A 26,867-nucleotide genomic window follows, 5' to 3' on the forward strand; every position below is an offset into this window, starting at 1 on the left:
CCGTGTTCACGGATCTAGGAATACAGCTGACAGCAAATAACTGGGAAACATTGTCGCGTCTGTAACAGAATCTCGGATAGGACTATCCATAATTAATTGATCTGTATCTGAACCGAACTGGAGGGTATGTCCCAAATCCCACTCATACAGTCAGGGTCCAGAAGTCTCCATACACCTCACTTAATTAGGCGCGACTCTCCACGCCTCGCGACACCGCTAGGATGGCCACGAAGTTGTGTGTTTCTTCCCAGGTATCGGCGGGGCATGTCTTAGCCGCCCGCTTCTTGTTGAAGCTTCCTGACGAATCTCTCCAATGGCATTTCCACGGGCTGTCCTCACCGACACGAGGGGAGTCGGGGAGTCTTTTAGTACCGTTTCCCGCAATGCCCTGACCGAATCGGCGACCTCCTCAATGAGCCCAGAGCTGCTGAGAGGATGGAGGCTGAGCTGTATTGTATCAGTACACTCCCCTCGCTTTCCATCGTCGACCTCCATCCTGCGGGTCCCTTGATCACTGCAGAATCGAGGACGAATCAAAACCGCAGGACGGCACCGGCCTGCATTCTTGCGGTCCAGGGACCAGCTCCGGAACTGTTACGCGTGGGAGACTGAGGCAGCGTTTCGCTGCATCAATCCAAGGTTGCAAGAAGCGTACCATCCTTGTCCCCCACCAGCACCGGTCCCCCTCACTCGCTCGAGTTTTTGTCCAACTTACTGCCGCGCCCAAGGACTGGTGGTCTTTGGTCATTGTGCGCGAAGCTCGGAAAACGGCCGAAGGCCGCCTCTCGCCCGTCCGGACAAGCTCAACAACATTGAAGTTCTAGGCACTCGGCCTGCCCTGCTGTCCAAAGTGCGGGGCGAATACGGGTGATGCGACTACCACCGGTTTGACAACATTACTTCGACTCATATGCGCGCCGGCCGTGGAAGTATTGGGAAGGTTGAGGTCGACTGCCGCTTCATGTTTACGAGATCCCCAATGAGGTGTCATCGGGGAGGCGAAGAACCCTGCCGGTATCATCTATCTACCTTGACCTGGATTCAGCCAACCTCCAGATTGTAAGCTCGAATCGGCCACCATTACTGTGAAGCTTTCGGAGAACGACGGCGAAGAGGCCCGTATTCAGCAACGCTCTGCATGCCCCGTCCAGTTACCGACCATTTCGGCCCGAAGTCGGTTCGCGGCCCAGAATCCGTGGTGCAAACCCGGGATGTGAAGATCTTCACGCCAGAGATGCAAGTCCTCAGCTACGGCGCCGGCGGTGGGAAAGCACAAGGAGAAGCTCGTGCAGACCCGCGGTCGCTGGGATTTCTCGGGGTATATTTTATCGACCAAGGACAGCATGTGGTACAACGTCCTGCGATGGGAGCTCAAGGAAAGCTCATTGGAATGGCAGCCAACACATAGCAACCTGTTTCACACGGCGTTCGCGCTTGAGCACAACGCAACGAGGTTCTACATGACAGTCCACGTCAGTGGCAAACTGGCCAAGTTATCTCAAAAGATCAAAGACATCAAGAACCAGTTAAAGTTTGGGGAGAAGAGCGGCAGAACTCAAGAGATCGTCATTAAGATCGGAATGGGCTGACGGATACTCTTGCCCCAAGCGGCTGGACAAGTACGCTCAACATCTGCACGCGGCTATGGGATACGCGAACATGGAGAACGTCGCCGTCGAGATCCCCGGCGCGAGGGCTGCGACCTACCACCCGGCCATCACAAGCCAGACTCCGCCAACGGCACCAGCCCAACAGCACTGACAAACCTGCAACAAGCTACACAACGACCGCCCAGCGTACGACCGTGGCTGGAACCCCTCCCGCCTCCTCCAGGCCTCGACGGAGAGCAGTCAGCCGCTGTGAACCCGATGCAGTACCTCACGGTGCTGACCCTGCAGCAACTCAGCCTGGTGTCGGCCGGTTTTGCAGACGGCCCTCCGCATCTGCCCCGTCTCCACAGCTATCCACAAGCCCGCCTGCCGCGACCAAAGCCGACGAGGCCGAGGAGTTGTCAAGCTCGGTGACATTGGTCAATTCGGCAGTCCCGACTCAAGCAGACGGCGAGGGTATCAGTGAGCGATTGCCCGACCGCTGGTAAAAGGACGTGGACTCCGAGGAAGAACAGATTGCCCCCCTGGAAGCGCCAACGAAACGCAGTGTGGCTGGGCATCACCGCGGTCCCGCTGTCTTGGTTGGGGCAGGCGGGCGTGTTGCTACTGGGGTTGGCTGGCGTCGTTGGGCTGCCTTCGAAAACGCAGTCCGGGACATTGAAGGCAGAAAGACGGAATAAGAGTAAGGTCAAGAGTGTCTAATTTGACGATGGTGCCTCAGAAATCAGCAGCAGGGCCAGGATACCGGGCCGGGGACGAAGCCGGTTTATCCTGTGCGGACTCGACTACGACCACGCCACCCACAACGTCCATAGCTCAATGTGGACGCCGGAGGACGGAAGACGCAGGGATGGAGAGACGATGTCCAGCCTGGCCCAGCGGGCAATGGCGAACATATGGGGTAGACCAGAAAGTTCAAGTCACTTGATAATTCAAGCGCCCAGTTGGCCTGGTCCTCCTAGCTTTCCCTGGATCCCCTCCACTTGCAAACAAACTCAAAAACGGCGAAGGAATTCGAATAGATCATGGCACCTTCTTAGCATGATATTACGAGCTTCTGCCAACGACTCTCGATGCGCCAGGCAAGGTGCTATTTGGGAGGCCCTCTGAGAGATATGCCTGAACCGCCATGAGCCGAGATGGTCAGAAAAAGAGGGCTAGCGAACCAATTACGCCTTGGCGTGTGTTGAGCGCAGTCGTGTCGGGTCGGCGTCGTGGCTGTATCTTGCGTATGCATCTGTGAGTGGACAGCTTTCCACCGCTGCGGCTCCAGCCCAAACAAAGATTGCAGCCTTCCCTGACATTTCATCAACCCCTCTTCTGTAAATGCGCACCTCGAACACCAGGAGTGCAGAACACTGGCTCTTACCGGTCGAGCACGATTGGGCAAGCACCGTCTTGCCGTGTTCTATCCTCTCCGTTGGCCACTAAGCCCTCCCCGCGATGAGCGTTCCGGACTTCGTTGTCGACTCGCAGCTTGACGCTGTGGCCCATGGCAATTGGACTCGATATACATATCGCCGCCGCGGCAAGTCAGGCAAGGACTGGAAAGTGGGCGTCTGGGAAACATGGGTGCGAAATGGTCGCCTCGGATCTGGTGGTTTCGGGACCGTCTGGGCTTGAGGAGTGCCAGGAGCCGGCAGCCGAAGATGGCCCCCGGCTTTGAGCAGTCAAGGAGATTGTGAAAGACCCCGAGTAGAAGGTGGACTACACGCGGGAATTGTTGGCGATAGCCAAGTTCTCTCTCCCTAAGGTAGGTTGACCGTCCATCTTCAGATTACCCGTGGCAGATATCCGGAACCGGAGTATGTACCCTGCTTCCTGCAGTCGTATGGCTGGCTCTCCACCACCGAGGCGATCTACATTGCCATGGAATACCTCCCACACGGCGATTTGAAGAAGCATCTCATCCAATCTCTACCCGAATCTGAGGCGAAAACGGTTTGCACACAGGTGTTGGAGGACCTGAAGTGCATGCACGAGAACGGCTTCGTGCACAGGGACTTGACACCTCAGAACATCCTCGTGGTCTCTTCCAGACCGGATTGGCCCGTGTAGATCTCCGACTTTGGCATTTGTAAACGACTGCAGGGAGACTCCTCGATGATGGTGCAAGGCACGATGGGCTTCATGGCACGAGAGGTGCTGGGTTACGTCCCAAGGGGGTCGTCGTTTTACGCCGTCGACATCTGGTCGTTGGGTGCTCTTCTGTTCTTCGTCTCGACGAACGCGGTTTCGTTGAAAGACTTGGATCGGTTCGGGCCTTCGCCAAAGGAATCCACGGGGTAGATGATGCGGAGACAGGATTGCTCATGAGTCTGGGAATTTCAGATGAGTGCGCCGAATTCCTACGCTGCTTACTCGCGCCTTCTCCCGACGCTGGACCGTCCTCGCAGGTAGCGTTGGAGCATAGATGGCTTGCGGTAGCCCGTGAGGTGAACGGCCAGCAGCATACTCCCAGCTACGTGGACGAGGAGTTTGCCAGAATCAGGACCTGGGAAATTATTGCAGCAGTAGCGCCTTTGGCAAATGCAACAGCGGCGTTGAGTTCGATGGTAGGAGGGAGACAGCTGCACCTGCGGCCAACTTCTTCCACAATGTCGAAATCAGAAGCCGTCGACAGCCAAGTCAACGTCGAGCAGCCCGATTCAATAGGAACACCTAGATCCGCGTCGGCGATGACCGCGAGCCAGCTACATGACCAGCCAGCTTCTTCCCCACCGTTACACCCAAGGGCCTGGCCTGGACTTGTCTACTTTGGAGAGCCAAAGTCAACAGGAACACGTACTATCTCTGGATGGGTGGCATCGTTCTCAAAGGATAAAACGATCAAGTTCTGGAACCTAACAAGAGGCCAATACCACGCAACGGTCCAGCGCGTCAAACCGTTCTGGAAGGCCATTGCAACCGCGTTCTCGCCCGGCCTGTCGACCTTGGCTGTGTCACTAGAAGAACGTGAGCTTTCATCAGTAGGCCGGCTTGTCAGGGGGATCTTCGTTCAAGCTATTCGAGTCGAAACATCTGCATTTTCGATGTCCCAACAGGACAATGCCGGCGGGTGCTGGAAGGCCGTCCATCAACGGCTCGCTCGGTCGTTTTCTCAATAATTCTCCCCTGCTTGGGTCCAGTTCATTGGACGGAAGGTCAAGATAAGGGATCCGGCTGTGGTGACATGCCTGCGGACATTCAATGGCGAAACTTCGCTGATTGCTCGACCGATCGCACTTTCGGTCGACTTCGGCACGCTCGCGTTAGAAGACGACGATGTGGTGAGAATCCTGGAGCCGGCGACGGGCCAGCGTCAGCGAATAGCCACTACGGGTTGGGGTCCCGGTGGGCGACTCGCCTTGTCGCCCGACTCAAGTCTGCTCGCAGCAGCCTTGTTGACCCTGAGCAGGATCAGCGTATGGGAGTTGCCGAGCGGCCGGGAGCTGTTGACTGTTGGGACGGTCCGCAGTTCTGTTACCGCCGTCTGCTTCTCGCCCGACTCGGCCTTACTTGTGTTCGGCTCCCGCGATGGCATCATCCAGATATGGGACCTGGCGAGGAAAAAGTGTACAAAAGCTCAAGCTCCATACCACAGCCGTCAATTCATTCGCCTTTCTGCCCAATTCGAACTCCCTGGCGTCAGGCTCAGACGATCGGACCATCAGAGTTTGGGATATATGGACGGGCGAGTGCCTGTACAGTTTTTAACGACCTCCTAAACGGCCATACCGACGATGTTCTCTCGATCGCTTTCTCTGCGAATCTTGATTAAACTTCAGTTTATATGATGCGACACTGAGGTGGATATGGTGTCGCCAATAGCTGTGATGCACCAAGACTTGCAGGTTCCCAAATTTGACTCGACTCGTGCACACACACACCCCTTTGTGAGTGTCAATACACCCCACTCCCCACCTAAGGTATGTATAATTTGTACGGATCCGTAGTTTACAGATCAAGTTGTACTGTACTAGGAAGAAAGCGCAAATATCCAGAGGTAATAACGCCGTTTGGGATTCACACCTCGGTAGTTATTCGAAGGTCGGCGTTTTTCATTCGTTTTAGCCGAATCAAACGCCGGCCGCCTCACTGATGTGGGACAGATACAGTAGTTGACGGATAATTGCCAACTGGGGTGCTATTGAGCAGGGGTAAGGGATTAATGTACGGATTACCGAGTTGATGTACTAAGACAGGACTTTTGGCATCTCGGTACATGCAAACATACATTAGACGAAGGGTTCGAGATTCGCTGAAGGGAGCCCTGGACATGCTTCGTCATTCAATCTCAGTAACTCCCCACATAGCATTGCTTGAGACAAACAACAGCCCGGCGTACGAAGCAAGACTGTCCACTCGCATGGCAGGTGACAAATAGCAGGGTCTTTTTTTCCATAGGGTGGTTCCATGGTGTAGTCCACCCGTAGGACACAGCCAACATGGCAGATCTTCTCTATGAACTGCTCTCAGGCACAGGGCCAACATCAACACGGACGGCAGCAGACCCGAGCACGCTCGAATACCTCAGAACACTGACCTCGCAGCCACTCTCATCGCTCACGTCGTCTGAACCACAGGCACTCGTTCAGTCATCACATGGCCTTCTTCTGTCCCTGCAAGCCCTGTCCAAAAAGTCACACAAGCAAATCATTGAGTCTGCATCTCACCATGCAGCGCTACGCACTACATTACCAGCTCTCGCAGCAAGCACTGCGGAGTTGCGCAACTCGATACCCAAGCTGGACAGCGAAGCAGTGCGCTTCTCAACCACCTACAACAAGAGCAGCGACAATGGGGTGCTGACACGGCGCAAAAAGGCACTGCTACTCTCACGGAACGTCGAGCGCTTAGTCGACGTGCTTGAGCTGCCGACATTACTATCCTCAGCCATATCCACCGCGCCCGTGAACTACTCCTCAGCCCTGGACTTGAACGGCCACATGCGCCGGCTGCACTCCATTCACCCCAAGTCGCCCCTCGTCGAATCGATATCCACCCAAGCCGACGAGGCCATGCGGACCATGGCGGCCAACCTCATCCTCTCCCTCAAAGCAGCAGGCCTGAAGCTCGCTGCCTCTCTGCGAACCATCAGCTGGCTACGACGAGTCCTACCAGACCTGGAAGCAGCCACCTCACCCGCAGCCACCACCAACCCCCACCCCAGTACGACCAGCACCAGCACCCCCACAAACAGGCACGACACCCAAGAGCGCGTTCTCGGCGCACTCTTCCTGGTCTGTCGCCTCGCGACCCTGATGAACATGCTCGAAGCCCTGGAACCACTCCGCGAGCTCGCCGACCAGGAAAAAGCGCGCCAGAAGGCGCTCGGCAGCAGCAATACCGCCTGGTCGGGCGGGCAACAAACAGAGCGCTACCTCAAACGGTACCTCGAAATTTTCCGCGAGCAGAGCTTCGCCATCGTGTCCATGTTTCGGAGCATTTTCCCCGCTGCGGCGGTGACCAGCGACGGGCCTGCTGGTGGGGGAGGGGGAACGAAGAGTGAAGGAGGGGACCCCCTGGAGCCAATGCCCTCTGCCTTGGCTACTTTTCCGCTTTATCTGGTCGACGTGCTGCTCGGAACGCTACGGTTGTATCTACCTACCGTGAGGGACCAAGCGGCGAGGGATAGCCTGCTGACCCAGGTCCTGTATTGTGCGGGGAGTTTGGGGCGGTTGGGAGGGGACTTTGGGCTGTTTCTTGCTACGCTGGATGTTGGGCCCGAGGCCGAGGAGGAGTGGGTTGAGGTTGTCAAGAGGCATCGGGCGCTGGCGGGACGGCTGGAGTCGATTGTTGGAGAGCAGAGAAGGGCGCTCTAACAACGGATTCGTCCTCAGTGAGTGGGTTTATGCCGACCCGAGTCAACTATCTGGAAGTCTAGATCTACGATGGCTCGGCTGGTCACCAGACTGCTGTGACTCAGTTACTGGGATAGATCCGAATAGTCTTGGGAACATTCGTCCGTATCATTGCTTTGTTTGTTCCTGGTTGGTGGAGTAGGAACTCAGGCGTCGTCAGTTCGGGTCAAGCCGGCAGAGCACAGATCCGGCGGGGCGCAAGTGAAGAAATGGCATGCCGTCATAGGCCGGCGCAGTCCATGCCGTTGCAGCTTCTTTCCACTCAACACCCTTCCACAGGAGAACAATTCCGAAGTCCGACTCAGTCATCTTGCGCCCCTCCATATAGAAGTGTTTCGAGAATGGCTGGGCCGGATCTCAGACGTCGCGATTTCTAGGCAGACCTTTTCTGCGGGTCCGCTTCACTACCCCTCTGACAAACACCACCGCCAAACACACTCAAGGAAGTGGCATGCCCAACGCCGCAATGTCCGATGGCTCCCGCACGGCGCTTTCGAAGTCGAGTACGTCCGACAAACCCTCTCCTGACCCAAGCGACCCAGTTGACACCTCCCACTTCCAGCTTTCCACTTCGCCGCGGGCCTTGGCTCCGGTGTGCTGTCCGCCGTGCTGCTCCAGCCGATTGACCTCCTCAAGACGCGCGTCCAACAATCCGGCGCCCACTCGCTCCGCGCCGCCCTAGCCGATATCCGCTCCGCTCCACGGCTCCTCCCAGCCCTGTGGCGCGGCGCCGTTCCATCCGCCCTGCGCACCGGCTTCGGCTCGGCAATCTACTTCACCTCGCTCAACGCCATCCGCCAGTCGGCCGCCCGCCTCTCCCCCTCCCCAATCAACAATGCCGGATCCACAACTTCCAGCTCGCTGCCGAAACTCTCCAACACCACCAACCTCCTCTCTGGCGCCCTCGCCCGTTCACTAGCAGGGTTCATCCTGATGCCGCTGACAGTGCTCAAGGTCCGGTACGAGAGCACCTTCTACAGCTACACCTCCCTCGCGAGCGCGGCGCGCGACATCGCCGGCAAGGAAGGCCTGCGCGGCTTCTTCGCCGGGTACGGCGCGACAGCGATACGGGATGCCCCCTACGCGGGATTGTATGTCCTGTTCTACGAGCAGAGCAAGAAGCGACTAAGTGCGCTGTTCCCCGCTGCCGACATCCCCTCAGCAACAACAACAAGTACAGACGGGAGGAGAGGAGGGGGAGGAGGAGCAAGCATGGCGCTCTCGCACGCGGCTTCCATCAACTTCACCTCGGGCATCTTATCCGGTGTCATCTGCAGCGTCATCTCCAACCCCTTCGACGCGGTCAAGACGCGCATCCAGCTGCATCCTGCTGCCTACCGCAACATGGTGCAGGCGAGCGCGCGCATGGTGCGCGAGGAAGGGACGCGCGCGCTGTGGGACGGGCTGGCGCTGCGCATGAGCCGCAAGGCCGTGAGCTCGGCCTTGGCCTGGACGGTGTACGAGGAGCTGATCCGCCGCCTTGAGAGGGGTTGGGACGGTGGGCGGGCAAAGGAGGGGATATAGATTGTAGTGTAAATTGGCCCATCCGCGTTCGTGTTAATTGTCATTGCATTGGTGATGGGGAGGACGAGAGAGGCTTGCATAGCAGGAGTTGCTGGTGAGGCAAGGCTATTTTTGATCTCAAAAGGGGCGTTTCATTAGAGATGTCTGTTAGAGAGTACTGGCACTTACTGTACGATACCTGTTGCACTACCCTACACGGTCCCAACCTTAGTCTACCCAAGAGAGCTGCGCCATCCTCAGTAGGGATGACACTCATACAAGTTGAAGAAGAAAAATTGAGCAGACATGTCACAACCGGGCGACGGGGACCTAAAACGTAAGGAGTCGTTCGGCTGGGTAACAAAAGTCGGGAAAAGAAACAAAAGCACCAGTAGGTCCGGAAAATTTGTCGACTCGCGCAAACGTAGATGAATCATGATCATGCCCATCGTTCCTCCAACCCACCAGAGCCTGACCGTACACGTCCATCCAGTTCGCGCCCGAGGTTCCGTGCTGGGGGCAGTCCCCGTTTTGGACAGTGGAAAGGGAACGAGAGCGAAGCCTCTGAGAGTTGCCGACAAATTGCCAACATAGAAGGGTATCCATCCAAAATGATAAGAGATAGACCGATTGCAAACCGTCGTTTACACCATCAGATTACCGCGGCCGACCACCAGCCAGATACATCAGCAGACCCGGCGACTTGCTGCGGCTGCGTTTCGGCTGCTTCGGGCGAACCCACTCGTACTCACCCGAGTGAGAGCGGTGGTGGTGGTGGTGGCGGTCACCGACCTCGAGCATGACCTTCGGGCCGCGGCTGCGACGCTTGCGCGTGTCTTCCCACAGCATTTCCTGCTCCCACTCCGGCACCCAACGCTTGATGATGATGTACTCCGGGTCCTGTTGCAAAATCAGTATCCGCCTGTGAAGCTACAAGGGGGGATGCGACTGGACATACTGAATCCAGCTCAAAATCGATTTTGAAGAATCTCAGCGTCTCAATGTCGAGGTGGCGGCGCGGCATGCGAGTGTACATGGGCCGAGCGAGCTGCTGTTCCTCCTCCCGCTTTTTTTCTTCCTCCTTCTTGATCTTCTCCTTCTTCATGATGGCCTCGATGGCCTTCTCGTCGAGGCCCGAATTGATCAGCCGCTCCTGCATGAGACGTTGGAACTCCTTCTCTTTTTCCTCTTGTTCCTTCTTCTCCTTTTCGATGCGCTCCGCCTCCTTGGCCTTCCACTGGGCGATGACTTCCTCGGCCTCCTTCTTCTTGCGCTCTTCCTCATCCCGGGCCTTCTTCTCCTCCTCGAGCCTCTTGAGTTCCATCTCTCGCTTGATCCGCTCTTCCTCCTCCTTCTGCTTCTTTTCCCGCTGGATGCGCTCCAGCTCGGCGAGGGCGGCCTTGGCCTTGCTCTCAGTCTCTTGGGCCTTTTTCCGGTTCTCCTCTTCCTCTTCTTTTATCCGGCGTTCTAGCTCGGCCTTATATTTCTTGTACTCGGCCTCCTCCTCGGCCGCCCTTGCGCGCTTCTTCTCCTCCTCTAAGGCCTTGAGGCGGGCTAGTTCGTCACTGTCCTTGGCTAACTTGGCCTTTTCCTCATGCGCCCTCTGACGCCTTAACTCCTCCTCCTGCTGCCTGATGCGCGCAATCTCGCGCTGGAGGTGGATCAACTCGTACTCGTCCCTGTGGCGGTCACGGCGCAGCTCCTCTTCTTCTCGCTCCCGTTGCATCTCCAACTTCATCCGCATCGAGGCGAGTTCCGCCTGTTCCTTGTTGTACTTCTCCATCTGACGCTCGGCAGCCTTCCTCTCGTTCTCGAGCCGCAGGGCAGTAAGCGTCTCACGCGCGCGCTCCAGCTCCCATTTATCCCTGACGTCTGAGAGGTTGCTGTGTGCACTCGAGGACCGAGAACGGGCGCGGCTACGAGACCGATGTCGGTGGCGGCGCCGATGACGGCGAGAAGAACCATAGGACGAATCGTCAGACGAAGAGTCTGAGTCGCGCTCTATGCGGCGCCGGTCAATAACCGGTTGGTTGATGACCACATGGGGCGCACCAGGAGCTGGAGGGCCTGCACGGGCCGGAGGAGATCGACGCTCCCTGGATCGGGACCGCGTGTGAACAATGGTCATGCGCTCATCGGGACGGCGGGGGTCGTGATAGTAGCCTGTCGGCCGGTGGTCCCGCACATCTCTGGTGACGGTCTGGATGAAATGCGGGCCCGGACCGTGATGAGGAGGCGGCGGAGGCCGGCGGAACGGTGATGGCGAGCGTCTGTGCTCACGAACTGTTGTTCTATGTACAATCTCTGACGATTCGTCGCTCGAATAGTACGACATGGTGAAAACTCAAACGGCCAAATTCAGGTGATTTTCGATATAACGACCTATGAGCTGATAAGACTCTGTTGAGCGTTGGCGGAAGCAGATTCGGGCCCTCCAATACTGAGACTTTTTCCTTGACGCCCTGTCCTTTTAGGAGCCGAGTATTCAAAGTTTCCAGAATGGACAGGTGAGAGAAGAAGGGAGGATGGCAGTGCCGCACAGGAGGGGTTCAGGAGGGATGGTAAGCCGCCAGCAGAGCGGGGTTGTGACCCACCATTTATTCGGCGGGCGGTCAGAACTGACTGCAGAGGATGACACCCCTCCGGCAGGTGAGGATGAGGGCTGCATTAGCTGCGAGCACACGGGGCAAATCAGGAGGGACAAGAGAGTGACCGGATGTCCGTACAGTGTGGGATGGGTAACGGAAGCCAAGCCCAGCTGACTTACAAGTATCTGGACCCATTCAAGATGGCAATCTGGCAGTGCCTAACCACAAGGAGCACGGTACATGTTGGTACATGTACTGCTCCAGGCTCTGAGAAGGCACGGAGCCATATTTTCCACTGTGGCCGCTGTCGGTTGGCCGGATCCTTGCGGGTGAACCCATGAAGTCAGGGTGAGGAGCGCATGTCAGCGGCGTAGCTGACCGGCGGCTGGTAGCTTGGAGGATGCATCGGCGGCGGCTGGCACCAACAAGAATTCCACCCATAATCCACTGATGGGAGGAGTCCCAGGACCCGAAAGGACAACCCTTATCAGGACCGGGGGAGCTCAGCCTTGTCGGGTGGAAAACGCACACCATTGCGTCGCAGAGCACGAAGGGACGGACTAAGGAGTAAGGCATGTCCGCAGTTTAGATAACCATGGCGAGGGCCAAAGGCTGCGGTATCCCGTATTCTCTGCGAGCGCCTGTTCGTGAGAGAGCCGCCGTTGCCATCCGTCATGATGCGGGACCATGTAGGGCTAGCTGAGGGGCTGGGTTGACCGTCTTGGCGTGCAACCAGGGACGTCTCAGCGTTGTGGTTGACCTCGAGGCTTGTGATCAGCATGGATCGGGCAGCAAACGTCGCGAGGCTGCCGTTCTGGTGCCCTCTAATCCCGTCCATGCGGCAGTCCGGTGTTCCGCATGTGCTCAGCTAGCTTGTCTCAAGTTTATTTGAAAGAGACCCGTCACGGGCGGCAAAGGCATCAACAAGCGCGCTGTATGAAGTCACTGGTTTGAGGCCAGCTGATAGACAAAGTGCTCCAGAAAATTGGAACGCTCTTTGTCTGAACTTTGTCTTGGCGAGCTAGACGCCAGCGTGACACGGAAAGCAGAGGACATGGAGCTGCCCCGCAGACCGCGAGCCCCGCCCACCAATGCTCCAGGCATCAGGAACTCCCGCCCCTCTTGTTTGTTCGTTAGCGTCTAACTTGACGAACTAAGATCTCAGACTCAACACTCTAACGTCCTATTTCTCTGCAAGAAACACTACGTTGACTGAGAAGTCATTTTAGCTTATTTTCAAGCTTAATTTCTCTGCGTTGGAAGTGAGTGGATGGCTTTTGAAGGGGAAAATCTCGAGTTCGTGGAGAGGACCCCTGTCTGTAGTTCCGCGCTTACAAACAATTGAACTAATCCGTCCACTACTGTCAGCTTGGGGTCACGCACAAAATCCCCACTTTACGGGGGACTGTATCCTTACAGTGGGGCCTGGTTGACAAATCGGACTTGTCACAATGGGGTCAGTTTGAACCTTCCTGCCAAGTACAAAGGCACCACAATACCAGACCTGACCTCTTCTACACCTTGTATATTTGCTTGTTTGCTCGAAATATACATGAAAACCCCGCCGTTCAATTTTCAAGATAGCTGTTCTGTATTTGAGTAGCAGACGAAGACCTTCATAGTCCTGTCCCGGCACCGGGCTCGTGTACGCCATGGCACAGCAACCCGGAGCTGGGCCGTCTTGCCGTATAAATGCATCCATGCTCCGACCTCTGCGGGTGAAACCCCATGATGCCCAACCTTCGCGATTTAACGCTGAACCTGCTTCGCCCCGAGCTATGATGATTGCCCGCCGCCCTTGAGCATCCTCTCGATGTGCTCTTGGCTGTTCTTTGCCGTAGTTTCCAAGTAATGTAGCCTCTTTCCCATCGAGTCCACCTCCGTCTCGATCTCCTTGATCTGCGAGCTCAGCTTGTCTTGGAGGGCTGTGATGGGCACAGATACAAACCTGCCAAGGAGTCATCAGTCCTGTTCGTTCCGCGCAGAGCAGTGGAGCAACGGATCGTAACAAAAGAGCAGGAACGTACATCTTCCCAACCCCCTCGTACACCGCTGTATCAGACGGTAGCGACGCCATCTCGCTGCGAGTCAACTGGGCCAGCCGCATCTCGCGCTGCTTGCTGGCGACCTGGGTGCGGACCAGGCTGATCTGTTGCTGGGCAGCAATGGATTGTGCCTCAATTTCTCTCACCAGCTGTTGAGACTGTATTAGCACCTGGTTTATTCATCAAGGGACTCGAGGAAATATCAAAGACGGTTGATGCCCGACTTCACTTCTGCTTACCTTTTGCAGCGCCTCATTGGATATTGACATGTTGAGAAGCAGTCTGTTTCGACCGAGTCAACTCAGTACCCGGCTAACTGGCTCGATGGGCGTGGGGTGAGGTGAGGCGGAACGTAATTGCCACTTGTGATGCTGATATGCAAGCGCTCTTTCACGATGCTGTGTTTATCTCTCCAACCGTTGTGGTCTCCGGGAAATTTAGCTGGGGGGCGCTGACAGTGCGAAATAGCATATTCCGCACATGGTGAACCAACAGGAGGATGAGGCAGGAGAAGTGCAATAGAGAAGATTTCCTTCGGACATCCTGAAGGTATCATTTAAAGGGATCAGTGTCAAGCTTGTTTGGCAATGTTGGATGGAATATACCAGCCTGTTCCCTGTCATATTCACCATCTTCCCTTCATGATCTCACTCAGGCATGGTCTTGACAGCAGGGTGCCGTAGAAAGCCTGTTCTTCTCTTGCATACCTATATTCTATACTTATACTCGATACGCTTGTTTGCCAGAAACACAGGTTAACGCGGCTCACGAAGTCGACGTCCTCGGTGTCCCACCGCACTCAGACCATATTCTGGCGTCTCGATAACGGGCGAAGTAACCGGGTTACTGGGTCTTTTTCTCCCTCAAACCGTCCACAGAGACACCAGGCCTAGGCACAACCCGAGGAACAGACCACAAAGGCGCCCAATCCAATTTGAACTCCTTCTCGCTGCCCTCCAGACAACGAGTCGACCACACCCTCCAGATGATCATGTGGTAGGCTACGTCAACAGTCAGTAACCGGAATCGCACCAAAGGCCTCAAACGCTCCACATACCGCCTGGTTCCAAGTCAGCATCGTAGGCCATGGAATTGATGAAAGAAGTGACTTACCTAATCCGGTCAGAATATGCCACCAACCGTGGCCTTCCAGTATCACGGCCCACGGAAGCAGCATTTGCTTCTTCGTGGTCGTTAGATGATGGCAATAGATGTTGTCCATGTTCCAGATGAAAAACCCAGCCAAGAACATGAATATGCCTGGTCGTGGATCGGGCGTGTCAGTGGTACATGAAACACAAGAGCCAGCGAAGGAAAGGGTGAGACAAACCAGTCAGCGCGAGTTTGTACATCTCGCGCATGTACTGAGAACACTCGGCGGGAACTCGTTGGCTTAGCTGCGGCCTCAAGTCCCGCTCCATAACGTAGAAGCCGCGGAAAATGGTGCAAGCTGTCAGAAGGCCGTAGGCGACCTGGTGGAAGACAGGATCCATTGCGTAAAGGTAGTATACCTGAACATGCCCCTCCCGTCAGCCATGGGCCCCCAGCGAAACAAACATCATGGTAAGGCACGAACCGTAATGAACACCGCCAGCCCAACAATCGCCGCGGCAATCAGGACCTGTATCTTCGCCGGCCGTCTGTAAGAGAACGTGGCAAACGCCATGATGCACACCGTGTAAATCATGGGCAGTTCATCGGCCAGCTGCATCTCATCTGCGATACGGTGTAAGACAATGAAATGGTCAACCGCTGAAACACAAGCACAGGGGGACAAAATCAGGCAGGCGAGCAAACACCCCACACAAGCAACGCACGGGAGAGCGGACACTAACACTTGAGTGTGGTGTGGAAGGCCATGGATCCCATGCCGACAACCATGTACCCCATGTAGACGAGGATGAATATCCTCGAGTGTGAGTATGCGAGCACATCGCGCAGGCCCGTGTACCCGAGCCAGAGGAACACCAGATTCGTGAGCGTGTTGACGACCTCAGCGCAGTAGAAAGTGATGTTGTAGTCCTGTGCGTCTCATAAGCAACGGCAAATTCTCGGATCATGAATTAAGAAAATAGGGGGATCTCTACCTCCTCGCACCAATTCAAAGTCGAGGTCTGTTGCCCCCAGAACCCATCGCGGGCTTCCCTATAGGGGATCTGGAGCGCCGAAACCAATGCCATGCTCCCGCGCGTTTGGAACCCCGGCCTGTGGGATGCCGTGCCGTGCCGCAGTGTAGCCAAGCCCGAACGAAGCGGAGGGTTGGAAAGGTGGGCAATCGGAACTTGCTTCCCCGGCTCGGTTCCGCTTAGGTACGGATAGAAGGCGGTTGTGTTGCAAGGACCAGAAAGGATTTGGCGTACGTCAGCGTGTGTGGCAGTGCTGCGTGGGCGAGGGGTATCCAAAGAAGACGAATCCAATGGTTGGCCTAGCAAAGCGTAGAATGAGGGAATACGGTGTTGGGACAAGAATTGACAGGTTTGGCAAAGAGATCTGAGAATAGGGTGATGTTGGGGCCCAAAAGCACCACCGTCCGGGAACGCCGGAAGCAACGGGACGGTTCTGAAGTCGCTGAACGGTGTCATGCATCAGAAAGAGCGACGATATAAATCTCGACGAGAGCTGGATTGGAAGACTGGCCGAGCCTTGAACAGCGAATGCAGCATTCTCTCATGAGGTATGTATACAGGCGGACCTCCAAATCGAAGTTGCTTCCTGGCCGACATGCGAGGCGGATGTGTCAGCAGCTCAGTACATTTCAGGGCAGCTCGGACATCGACGCCGCGCACTTCCATTACGGAGAGTCGGAGACGCATTCGGAAGGTCTGAACACGTCAATGCCACAGACGTGTTCAACAACCCACTATTCGAATCATGATTATAAAAGGGAAGGCAGGAAAGAGGGGCCGTGAGAATACAACAGTGTGGGAATCTATACAGGTATATGCCTCGAAATGTCAACTACCTTCAGCACGAAGTTGTGCAAGTTGATCCAGAAAAACGATGGAATTAGCGTCCGAAGTCACCGTCTCAACCGGACATGGTCTATGCTCTGATGAAAGTTTCCAGGCCCATATACAGCCATCCACCAATCAATCGAGATCAATCTCATAACTTTACTGCCTAGCGTAACGGTAACATCCGGTTGACAGATCCATACAGGTGTGGCTTGCACCTTCAGCCAAGAGCACCATGCTGGAAGACAGCTCACGGAGTTCCATCGCCAACAGATGATCACGTCTCGGGCTCATCCGACGCCGACGACATGCGTCATAGAAATTCAATCCTACGCCGGTCGTTGCTCCCTTAAAACCGCCCCAACACCTCGTTAGGAGTCCGACCAGCCACGCAAGCAAGCCAGTTGAACCAGCAACCCCTGTCAGCCACGCGAGGGGCCACGCATTCTCGCAGGTCGCTCGTCTCGCACAGATCAGATGTGACGATCGCCGCCGCCGCCCACATTCATTTTACCTTTCATGGCTAGATGAACTCGGATTTGGCACGCATTCGACCCGTCACTGAGTAATGGCGGCCCCGAGTCGATGGGGCTCGTTTCTCTCCCAGGCCGTGGCCGGAGTAGAGGCGCGCCTGGACACCATTCTCGCCGACAATGACGAAGGCGCAGCGCAACAAAAGGAGCCCAAGCCAACGATACCCGCATCGTCGGCTAAGCAGAGTCCCGGTATGCACTATAGAAGACCATCCAGAGAAGGCCGTGCTGCTCCTGACAGCTTGGATTGCTTGCAGGTCCCTCCCGAACTGCCTCGACCGCCCGCACCAATGATCGTCTTCAAGAAAGGCTTGCAAGGGCCATGGCTGCAAAAGCAGCTGCTCGAAGTTCAATATCTACGCAAGGCAGCCCGCGCCAGAGTCTAGATACGCCGACCCGCGACTCTACTGACAGTGTAGACCGCCCGAGCCCAGCAGCGAAGGACTCTGCCAGGAAAACCCCCTCCCCACGAGGCTCGCAGGATGTTGCAAGGGATCAAGAAGATACAAGTCCAGCACGGGCGGCGGGGGAAGAAGAGCCCGTCAATGGTGAAAAAGAGGCGCAAGGGCAGGGGAAGGAGGGTTCTGGGGCAAGTAGTTCGGCCGACCTGACATTACCGGTAGCATCACTACCGGTAACATCACCCCCAACAAGCGGTGTAGCCCTGGCACTCCCGGGACCCGACGCAGAGACGGACACGAAGACGACATCTGAGGGCGCCGGAAACGAGGGGCTGGTGAGGGATGGCGACCAGGCTCTCGAAGACTCCCAACTGCAACACCAGGTGGAGATACACGGTTATGTCGAGCGCATTGACGCCCTGGAGGCCAAGCTGCAGTTTCTTGCGCGCGAAGCCACAGAAGCGGCAAGAAAAGCCGCTTTAGCTGCGCCGGCGGGGAGCCTCGAAAAGAAGCTTGCCGAAAAGGACCAGCAGATTGCGCAGCTGATGGAGGAGGGCAAGAACCTGGCGAGCGCAGACCACAAACAACGTGCCCTTGTGAAGAAACTGCGCGCAACTATCGCCGAGAATGTGAAGGAGCTGGGCTCTCTAAGGGCAGCCAAGGACAAGTCCGACAAGGAGATTGAAAGTTTGCGCAGCCGTGCCCGCCGAGCCGACCAACTCGAGAAGACATGTGATGACCTTCAGAAGCGCTTTGATCAGACACAGAAAGAACTCAGCACTCTGCGGCCAGAAATCCACTCCAAGGACAGCACCATCGCAGAACTTCGAATTCGATTCCAAAAGGCGACCGAGCAAGCAGATGCCATGGCGACCAGGGTGAACAGCCAAGCACGGGAGCAGGACAAGCGGCGTATTGCAGACCTGGAAGAGGAAGTGGCCGCGCTGAGAGTCGAAAAGAACCTCATCGCTGACCGCGGCAAAGCGCAAGCCGCCGATCTGCGTGAAAAAGCCGAGCGTGCTAATGAGCGGGCGCGGGCGTTGGAGCTCGAGCTCAAGGCCGAGGTACAGGTGATGGAGGGCAAGCTCGAGGCAATGAGAATGCGGGCCGAGGAGGCCTCGTCGGGTGCCGCTGGCGATTCGCAGGCTAAGCTGCTGCGCCAGGTTGAGACGTTACAAACACAGTACTCCATCGCAAGCGAAAACTGGCAGGGGATCGAGACGACGCTTCTGGCGCGGATCGCCAGTCTTGAGAAAGAGCGGGATGAGGCGCTGCAGAGGGAATCTGACTTGCGGAGAAAGGCGAGGGAAGCTGTGAGTCTTGCTATGCTCTGTTGCCTTGGATGTTGTGCTGACTCTTGTAGGCTGTCCGCGCAAAGCGCCAGGAGGAGGAATTGGAAGATGCCAAGGCCAAGATCCCTACAATTCAACAAGACATCAGGTCGTACCAGGCCCAGCTCGAATCCCTCAAGAAGCGGGCCGAAGAAGCCGAATCAGCACTTGAGAAAGCCAAAGCCGAGTTCGAAAAGCAGAAACAATTATGGGAAGCCGAAAGAGAAGACCGCCAGCTCCGCGAACAACCAGAACGGCCCCGATCCTGGTTGGAGGGCCTGCCGGGCGGCTCGTTCCTCAAGCCCGACAGCCGTCCCGCCTCACCACAGCTAACCAACCCCCAACGAACTTTCAGCACAGACTACCTCAGCATCTCAGCCCTCACTAGCAAAGCTCGCAAGGTCTCGGCCCCTTCCAGCAACAGCGAAGCCGGAGCCAGCGGCTTTTCCCGCCGCCCGTCGGCGCAGCCGCCCCAGAGCAGACCAACCCTCTCATCCAACCCCAGCGGAAGCGCCGGTGGCGTCTTCAGTCCGCTCTCCCTCTTTAGCCCCACCTCGCCGGACGTTCCCCACAACGGCATGACTGCCCTCAGCATGGGCAGCCCCCTCGATAGGGAAGTCCAGCGTGGCGAGGACGCGTTTGAGGGCTCTATGCTTCCCGAGCGGTCGGCGTCGCCGCAGCAGGTGCTGCAGGACATGGTGTCGGTGTCGACGGTGGCCGCGGGGCCGTCGGTGCAGCTGGTTGAGCGCATGAGCGCGGCGATCCGAAGGCTCGAGAGCGAGAAGGTGGCTGCCAAGGAAGAGCTGGCCAGGATATCGCGGCAGAGGGACGACGCCAGGGCCGAAATTGTCGCGCTTATGAGGGAGGTGGAGGCGGGCAAGGCGGCGGGGAAGAGGGTGGAGGCTCTGGAGGCCGAGGTGGTGGAGATGAAGGAGCGGTATGAGACTACGTTGGAACTGTTGGGCGAGAAGAGCGAGTTGGTGGACGAGCTGAGGGCGGATGTGGAGGATGTCAAGGCTATGTATAGGGATTTGGTGGAGAGGACTATCAAGTAGGGAGCGAGAGGTGGATTGTGTGAGAGTAGCAGCCCTTGTAAGATTTGATAGGGCTCCAGAGGAGAGTTCTTGCCAGGGCAGTGTAGCTCAGGTCTGGGGAAGAGAGATACCACCAATGAAGCAGGCTTTGATGCTACTTTGGCTCATTATCCTGGCTACGGCTCCAACCCGTGAGCCGAGAGTTCAAATCTCAAGCAGCCCTGTTTACAATTCAATTCCCTCCTCCTCAGCCTTCCGCTCAATGTATCGTCGGACCTATATCTTGCATCAGTATCAATGGCTAGGACAGTGAGTGAGGGGTTGAGTGGATGAGTAACGTACGTCCTTCCCCGGAGCCAACTCCAACGCAAGAAACCCATCGACATCCTTCTTGTCCGTCTCAGCACCAGCTCTCAACAACGCGACTGCCGCATCCCCTGTGTGTTCCGAATCTCATTAGCCATAACCTCCTTTTTGCGCATAAACAATAACATTACGTCCAAAACAATTTACTGATGGCTTGCGAGAAAGTAAGGAAGAGAGCTTACCGTGCCCCTCGGCAACGGCATGATGCAAAGGCGTTTGCCCGGCGCTGTCGGTCGCGTTGATGGGGCTGCGGTGCTTGATAAGCAGATTGATCATGGGCACCGAGCCAACCGCCGCCGCTCGGTGCACTACCAACAATGTCAGCTGTGAATTTCCTATTCTAGAACTGTCTGGAGGAGTTTTTGGGAGCAATGTGCGCTGTCTCGGGAGCAGGATGGCTCCTGAGACAGCCACAAAGGGCTATAAACAGTCCAAAAACAAAGGAGATTGTTGCTTACGCGGGTACTGTCCGCGCTTATCGCGGACACGGGTCGAGGCCGCCGGCGTGTGGTTCTCGAGGAGCTTGCGAGCTAGGTCCAGGTTGGACTTCGAGGCGAGGAAGTGAAGAGCTGTCTGGGCGGAGTGTTAGATTTGGGGAAGGAGATGCTAGGTGGTAAGAAGGTTGTACCTGGCCGTTGTTATCTGCAGATTGATGGGTTAGTGAAGACGTGTCCAATGAGCTGGTTGACGGATCGGCTTACTTGTTTGGTTGACGTCTGCGCCGCGAGCGAGGAGAATGTTGGCCACCTTGTCGCCGTCCTTGACGCTGGCGGCGATCATGAAGGGTGTCCAACCGCTGTCGTCCTTGCCCGGGGTGTCAGATGAGGTAGTGGTCAGGATGGGAAAGTATGTGAATACACACCTCAGCATCCGGGTCAAACCCCTTTTGGCTGATCAGCAAGCTGACTATCTCGGGGTGGTTGTATGATACGGCCCAGTGAATCGGGAGGCGGCCATCTTCGTCCTTGAGCTGGGCGAGCTTTGGGTTGGCCTGAGAAAATGGAGTCAACTCTATGGTCAAGCTGCCATACTTGACACATAGGTGAGACGAACATGTAGAAGAGACTCCACAACAGCAACTAGACAGAAACAAATCTGTTAGTTTCCGATCTCCCTTTCACAAACTTGTCACGCGACTCACGTTTCCCCTCCCGGGCTGCCTCGTGTATGGCATATTTTTCTTCAGTTTTGTCGGCCATGGTTGCTGCGTCGATGAGTTTGTGGGAGATGAATGTTGTTGGGTGAATCAGATTTTGGTATTACGACAAGCAGTCGAAGTCGTAATCTTCAACAACTGTCTTCGCGGTATTGGGCTCTAATAGCTGAACGTCATGTAAGTGATGCCTTCCAGAATCAACCGAAGGTGCAAGGATCAGCACACCTAATGCAGGGTCCAGCAGGCACTGTGCGGGTCCCCGGGCATTTCATTAACGAGCTGTGGCTCTCAGAATGAGCTTCAGCCACATCTGACAGCAGAGTTTCCGTCTGGGCATCTTCCGCCCAAAGCATTCAACCGCCGAAGCCAACAGTGGAGCCGTCGCCATCCTTAGCACCCGACACGACGAGCTGGACGACCGATTAGGTTGGCAACCAACAACAGCAGGATAATATTACATCTGATTTACCAGACAGCCATTGACGACGGCACCATGGCTGAAGTAGCTGCCAATGGCGCCGACGTTTCGCGGCTCGAGGTCCTGATCCGTGACAACGCGCGCAAGACCAAATCCATCTACGCCAGCACCACATCAGACCCGTCCGCCCGCAAGCGCATAAAGCTCGATCCCGGCCTGGCATCTGAGGACCCCGACATTACGAAATCAGCCCTCTCCCTCCGCCTTCACGCTGAATACAGCGATGTCCAGACCCTCCCCGAAGTCATCGCCAAGAAACTCCACGCGGCTGGTCCGCGCAAGAAGAAGCCCAAGGCAGGCGATGAGGTCCCATCACAGTCTGAGGAGCACGTGCGCAAGTTGATAGAGGGAATACCGGCGGCCAAGACGGCCGGCGCAGCGGCCGCCGTGAACTCTACTGCGCTCGTCCTCTCCCGCAACCGGCCCGGTGCCGGCTCGAGCACGGCTGCTGGAGGCAAGACTCAGCAGCGCGACGAATCCCAGAACCTGAGCCTCTCCCGGCGACCAGACAATCTGCTTGCGCAGCCGCGGCCAGACTGGCACCCGCCGTGGAAGCTGCAGCGTGTCATCAGTGGGCATCTGGGCTGGGTGCGTGCGCTGGCCGTGGAGCCGAACAACAAGTGGTTTGCGTCGGGTGCTGGGGACCGGACCATCAAGATCTGGGATTTGGCGTCGGGGCACTTGCGATTGACGCTGACGGGGCATATCTCGACGGTACGCGGGCTGGCTGTGTCGCCTAGGCATCCCTACATGTTCTCGTGTGGTGAGGATAAGATGGTGAAGTGCTGGGATCTGGAGACGAACAAGGTGGTAAGTAGCCATTCGGAACCCCTCAGCGAAGTGTAGGACCAGGAATGTTGACGATTCATGCAGATCCGGCACTACCACGGTCACCTCTCGGGCGTCTACACGCTTAAACTGCACCCGACCCTCGACGTCCTCGTCACCGGCGGCCGAGACGGCGCCGCCCGCGTCTGGGACATGCGCACGCGGAGCAACGTACACGTGCTGTCCGGGCACACGGGCACCGTGTCGGACCTCGTCTGCCAGGAGGCGGACCCGCAGGTCATCACGGGCAGCCTGGACTCGACGGTGCGCATGTGGGACCTGGCCGCCGGCAAGACGATGGGGGTGCTCACCCACCACAAGAAGGGCGTGCGCGCGCTGACGACGCATCCGACCGAGTTCACGTTCGCCACGGGCAGCACGGGCAGCATCAAGCAGTGGAAGTGCCCCGAGGGCGCCTTCATGCAGAACTTTGAGGGCCACAATGCCATCATCAACACCCTGGCGGTCAACGAAAAGAACGTCTTCTTTTCGGGCGGAGATAACGGGTCGATGAGCTTCTGGGATTGGAAGTCCGGGTATCGGTTCCAGGCTCTGGACACGACGGCACAGCCTGGCTCGCTGGATGCCGAGTCGGGCATCATGAGCGCTGCCTTTGATTTGTCCGGCTCGAGGTTGATATGCGGCGAGGCTGACAAGACGAGTGAGTTTCACCATTGGTGTTTGTTACTTGGGCGAGATGTTGACAATAAGCAGTCAAAATCTGGAGGGAGGACCCGAATGCCACGCCGGAAACCCACCCCCTTGAATGGAAGCCGACATTGTCAAGGAGGAAGTTTTAAATCGAGAATGAGGGACTCTATGTTGGTTCATGTTGGTTATTAGCGTTATACATGGAACGCATAGACGAGAAAAGGTCGTGAGACGTCTGAGACATCGTCTCTAATGGTATTTGGCTATCGTTACAGTATCACACCAAGTGCCTTGATCTCCGGATCATCCCGGAAGGCCAATCTGACCTCCTCATCTCCGACCGCTAACCGCATTTTGCTCGGCCGCTCGGCCTTGTGCCCCTCCAAGTTGATGATACCGGCTCCCGTGAGGTCGACTGCGGCGGCGCTCAGTCCAGCCGGCCGAACGAGCTGTGTAGTGTGCTTTGCCCGCATCGAACCCATTAGCCCTGCCTCTGTCCCTGCTCCATCTGTAACCCCCACTGCTTTCCGCTCAAGGAGTGTCATTGGCCGGCTCTCCCCCGCCAGCTTCAGCGTCCGCTGCATTTCCTCGAGCACGTCCCCAAACGTGCTCTCGGCTAGCCCTGTCCGCTGGGTGCGCATCAAGAGTGCCGTGAGCAGCAGCCGTGAGGCAAAGGGGAGCGAGCGGAGGTACTGCTGCAGCGGGTTGCTCGTTGCCTCGCTGATGGCGCGACGGACAGTCTCGATGGTCACTCTCCCCGCCGGGCCCTTCTTCTTCTTAGGTGTTCCTGTTGGTTCTTGTGATCCCTGGCCCTTACGGCCCTTCTTCTTGCTCGGTGTCTGCGGCACCCCTTGCCCCTCCTCCTCCTCCTCCTCTCTCGTCTTGGCATCCGCCTCAGCCAACTCAACCGCCCGCCGACAGATATCCAGCGCTCGCCTCGCGTCTCCGCTCACGGCCGCCACCTTCCTCGCCGCAAACTGCACCGCATCGGCATCCACAATATCCCCCGGAACCCCCTCCAGCCGGCTCTGCACAATGCGCATGAGCTGCTCGTGGTTATACCCGGGGAACGTGATGCGCGTCAGTCCCAGGCGTGAGCTGATCTTGTTGCTGAGCGTGCGCTCGGGCAGGTCCATTGTGTTGGCCACGGCCAGCACGATCAACCGGCTGTGCCGCAGGCCGGGCCAGTTGAAGAAGTTGTACATGACACCCTGGTTCTTGGTCACGAGCTGGTCCAGCTCGTCCATCAGCACCACGCACGGCACGCGCCGCGGCGATGGGTGGCTGAATTCGCGCTCGAGGAGGTCCAGCGCTTGCGCGGGGGACACGCGCTGGCCCTTGAGCGCTTCCCAGAGGAGCGAGTAAGACTGGTGCGGGTCTGTGATCTTCATGCCGTTGATCTCGACGAAGATAAAGTCGTCTAGCTCGTCGGCGCGGACGGCTGCGTCGAGGTGGGAGACGACCTCGCGGACGGTGGCCGTCTTGCCGGTCCCCGGCGTGCCTGAGATGTAAATGCAGGTGCCCGTACCGTCGGTGATGGCGGCTTCGAGGTGCGAGTAGACGACGCTGAACTCGGCTTCGCGGCAGGGAAGGCTGGTCGGGACTGAGGCGACGTGCAGCTGGGTGCGGGCGAGTTGGTAGGGGGAGGAGAGGATGTGCTGGGGGGAGAGGACGCGGGTGGCGAGCGGTGTGAATTCGAGGTGCTTTTTGACGAGGATGCGGCGGTGGGAGGATGGCGTTGCGGGTTTGCTGCCGGGCTTGCGTCGGCTGCTCGGCGTGACGGCATCTTTGGTGCGTGTCCTTTTTGGAGTGCGAGGTGTCCCGGGGCCGTAGTCGCCTTCGCGGTCGTCATCTGCTTCGAGTTTGTAGTCTTGGTCGGTCGGTTCATCCTTGTTGGTTTTGCGTCTCCGGGTGGCCTTGGTACCCTGGCGGATTCGGTCATGCAGCGTCTCGATGTCACCTCTCCCGTGGTAGATGTCCTCCCAGATGAACTCTTCTGTGTAGGTGCATGTCCGTGTGTTACACCCCCTGCGGCAGATGAATACTTTGCCATCCTCCTTGGACTTCCGTGGCACTTTTCCGCTCGAGTATTTCGCATGGAATGCGGCTTGGGACATGATGTACGCCTTGCCGTTGATGGTTGTCAGCGGATTGACGTCGAACGCCGGGGTTATATACAGCTCGTTCTGAATCCCAAGAAACAGTTTGTTAGCCAAACAAGTGTCGAGCTGTCGGAGAGAGAACAGACACGCACCTCGAGAAAGTCGGTCCTTTTCTTTGGGTTACGGATCTCGTGCGGAGAGGAGAACCACATAAAATCGGCAGCTTTTTCGCCGTCTTCGTCGACCTGGAAGTTGCGTATTATGCCGACCCAGGCTTCACTATTCCCCTCGGCCTTGAGCAGCACCGTGTCGCCGAGGTAGCACTCAAAGTTGCCCATGCGGGCGCCAATGATTTGGGCCTGGTATGCCGTCGCCCGTTTGCGCTTCCTCCAATTATCTGCCGTGGGATCTTCATTGATCACTTCCTCATCGTATATCCATTCCCAGGGATAGTCGTCGGTCCCCAGTTCGTCGTCTGAGTCTTCTCGAACTACCCCGGGGAGGTAGCTTGTGGCTCGATTCGAGCGCCTGACCAGGCCGGGCATTTTCAGTGCAGGTGAGGCAAGACCGCAAGTGCTGTACTAGAAGAATCAGGCATCCGGAGGCTAGGAGCAAGCGCTGTTTCTTCAAAACGTCAGTAATCCTGCGTATGGGGATGCCAATATTCAACCCCAAGCGTGTCGCGTCTTGGACGCGAATTTAGCGCGAATCAATTAAGACCCTTATCCTCAGCAACCGGCAACGGGTAACCGGCAGCGCCAAGATCCATACACGATTTCAGTGTACGGATACCGAAATCTACAATCACATCGCTTTTATCCAACGACATCCGTCTGCTCATTGCATCTACCTGATGGCTCTATGTTGCTCTGCAGTATTCTTCTTCAATAAACCTACTTTATGTCGGCTGTTGAAATCGATACCTACCGTAAAGGTACAATGCGTACTTCCGTAATCAACGCACAAATGAAAGTAAACATGGAAGAAGGGGTAACCAACGAACTGCATTAAAAACTTTTCTGAGAAAAGATACTGTTTGTATCCTTCCCTTGAACGCTGACAGTGTTAACCTATTGAGCAGTCACGTATTACATGGCAGGCCAAGCAGCCATCTTTGACTCGACTGAATGCTGAGTACTCAGGTCCACCGTAATAAGACTGCAGGAAACAGAATCGACGCAACCCAAGACCTCCAGGTTAGGAGTCTGGATCCGCCTCTGTGGGTGTTGCATGTCATGCAAAATGTCTCTGTGGTGTGGATGAGGGGCTCACACGGCGGCTGATTCATCTCTCAGGATGCTTTGAGACCCTCCAAGACCCCTTTCTGTTGATCATGAACTGAGACTAAGACAACCTGGAAACATGACAAAGACTACAATTACTGACGGGACCAAATAACTTTACCTGGACGCAATTCGGATGCAGCCCTGTGAACAAGGTGTGC

General features: G+C 56.6%; 9 protein-coding genes across 9 annotated transcripts; 5 read left to right on the forward strand and 4 right to left on the reverse strand.

Annotated features, from left to right (window-relative positions):
* Positions 1-910: 910 nt before the first annotated feature.
* Positions 911-2,312, forward strand: N657DRAFT_653447 (uncharacterized protein; the record flags this gene model as incomplete). The annotated part of the gene is made up of 7 exons (XM_062794402.1): positions 911-984; positions 1,046-1,173; positions 1,249-1,565; positions 1,609-1,674; positions 1,777-1,804; positions 1,875-2,072; positions 2,158-2,312. The coding sequence occupies 7 exons, from the start codon at positions 911-913 to the stop codon at positions 2,310-2,312; spliced, it is 966 nt and encodes a 321-aa protein (XP_062650902.1).
* An 866-nt stretch (positions 2,313-3,178) lies between these two features.
* Positions 3,179-5,317, forward strand: N657DRAFT_631015 (uncharacterized protein; the record flags this gene model as incomplete). The annotated part of the gene is made up of 5 exons (XM_062791026.1): positions 3,179-3,291; positions 3,401-3,638; positions 3,702-3,842; positions 4,007-4,579; positions 4,739-5,317. 5 exons carry the CDS (start codon positions 3,179-3,181, stop codon positions 5,315-5,317), a joined length of 1,644 nt encoding a protein of 547 aa, XP_062650903.1.
* Positions 5,318-6,037: 720 nt separating this feature from the next.
* Positions 6,038-8,977, forward strand: N657DRAFT_653448 (Dor1-domain-containing protein; the record flags this gene model as incomplete). Its single annotated transcript, XM_062794403.1, has 5 exons — positions 6,038-6,761; positions 6,807-7,387; positions 7,437-7,470; positions 8,016-8,582; positions 8,634-8,977. The coding sequence occupies 5 exons, from the start codon at positions 6,038-6,040 to the stop codon at positions 8,975-8,977; spliced, it is 2,250 nt and encodes a 749-aa protein (XP_062650904.1).
* A 636-nt stretch (positions 8,978-9,613) lies between these two features.
* On the reverse strand, positions 9,614-11,291 carry N657DRAFT_677809 (uncharacterized protein; the record flags this gene model as incomplete). Its single annotated transcript, XM_062796015.1, has 2 exons — positions 9,614-9,856; positions 9,915-11,291. The coding sequence occupies 2 exons, from the start codon at positions 11,289-11,291 to the stop codon at positions 9,614-9,616; spliced, it is 1,620 nt and encodes a 539-aa protein (XP_062650905.1).
* A 2,029-nt stretch (positions 11,292-13,320) lies between these two features.
* Positions 13,321-15,769, reverse strand: N657DRAFT_653450 (aPHC-domain-containing protein; the record flags this gene model as incomplete). Its single annotated transcript, XM_062794404.1, has 8 exons — positions 13,321-13,492; positions 13,554-13,738; positions 14,487-14,590; positions 14,703-14,849; positions 14,920-15,100; positions 15,166-15,305; positions 15,425-15,611; positions 15,677-15,769. The coding sequence occupies 8 exons, from the start codon at positions 15,767-15,769 to the stop codon at positions 13,321-13,323; spliced, it is 1,209 nt and encodes a 402-aa protein (XP_062650906.1).
* A 1,342-nt stretch (positions 15,770-17,111) lies between these two features.
* N657DRAFT_653451 (uncharacterized protein) lies at positions 17,112-19,863 on the forward strand (the record flags this gene model as incomplete). The annotated part of the gene is made up of 3 exons (XM_062794405.1): positions 17,112-17,268; positions 17,334-18,790; positions 18,841-19,863. 3 exons carry the CDS (start codon positions 17,112-17,114, stop codon positions 19,861-19,863), a joined length of 2,637 nt encoding a protein of 878 aa, XP_062650907.1.
* Positions 19,864-20,067: 204 nt separating this feature from the next.
* N657DRAFT_677813 (putative proteasome regulatory protein) lies at positions 20,068-21,407 on the reverse strand (the record flags this gene model as incomplete). The annotated part of the gene is made up of 9 exons (XM_062796016.1): positions 20,068-20,118; positions 20,185-20,279; positions 20,391-20,516; positions 20,667-20,781; positions 20,837-20,850; positions 20,910-21,012; positions 21,071-21,199; positions 21,262-21,287; positions 21,350-21,407. 9 exons carry the CDS (start codon positions 21,405-21,407, stop codon positions 20,068-20,070), a joined length of 717 nt encoding a protein of 238 aa, XP_062650908.1.
* A 450-nt stretch (positions 21,408-21,857) lies between these two features.
* N657DRAFT_566288 (WD40 repeat-like protein) lies at positions 21,858-23,470 on the forward strand (the record flags this gene model as incomplete). The annotated part of the gene is made up of 3 exons (XM_062788417.1): positions 21,858-22,652; positions 22,716-23,331; positions 23,385-23,470. 3 exons carry the CDS (start codon positions 21,858-21,860, stop codon positions 23,468-23,470), a joined length of 1,497 nt encoding a protein of 498 aa, XP_062650909.1.
* A 34-nt stretch (positions 23,471-23,504) lies between these two features.
* N657DRAFT_669067 (P-loop containing nucleoside triphosphate hydrolase protein) lies at positions 23,505-26,110 on the reverse strand. The gene is made up of 2 exons (XM_062795472.1): positions 25,576-26,110; positions 23,505-25,507 (listed from the first exon to the last, which is right to left on the reverse strand). Exons 1-2 carry the CDS (start codon positions 25,966-25,968, stop codon positions 23,591-23,593), a joined length of 2,310 nt encoding a protein of 769 aa, XP_062650910.1. The 5' UTR covers positions 25,969-26,110; the 3' UTR covers positions 23,505-23,590.
* Positions 26,111-26,867: the final 757 nt, after the last annotated feature.

Source organism: Parathielavia appendiculata (assembly GCF_033297405.1).
Source record: "Parathielavia appendiculata strain CBS 731.68 unplaced genomic scaffold N657scaffold_2, whole genome shotgun sequence".
In the NCBI taxonomy this organism is placed as follows: Eukaryota; Fungi; Ascomycota; class Sordariomycetes; order Sordariales; family Chaetomiaceae; genus Parathielavia; species Parathielavia appendiculata.

What these genes read in the sequence shown, in the direction of transcription:
- N657DRAFT_669067 (XM_062795472.1), bottom strand. Translation starts at nt 25,968, where the DNA reads ATGCCCGGCCTGGTCAGGCGCTCGAATCGAGCCACAAGCTACCTCCCC. An exon ending in AAAGGACCGACTTTCTCGAG is followed by an intron (nt 25,508 to 25,575) that starts GTGCGTGTCTGT and finishes CTTGGGATTCAG; the next exon opens with AACGAGCTGTATATAACCCC.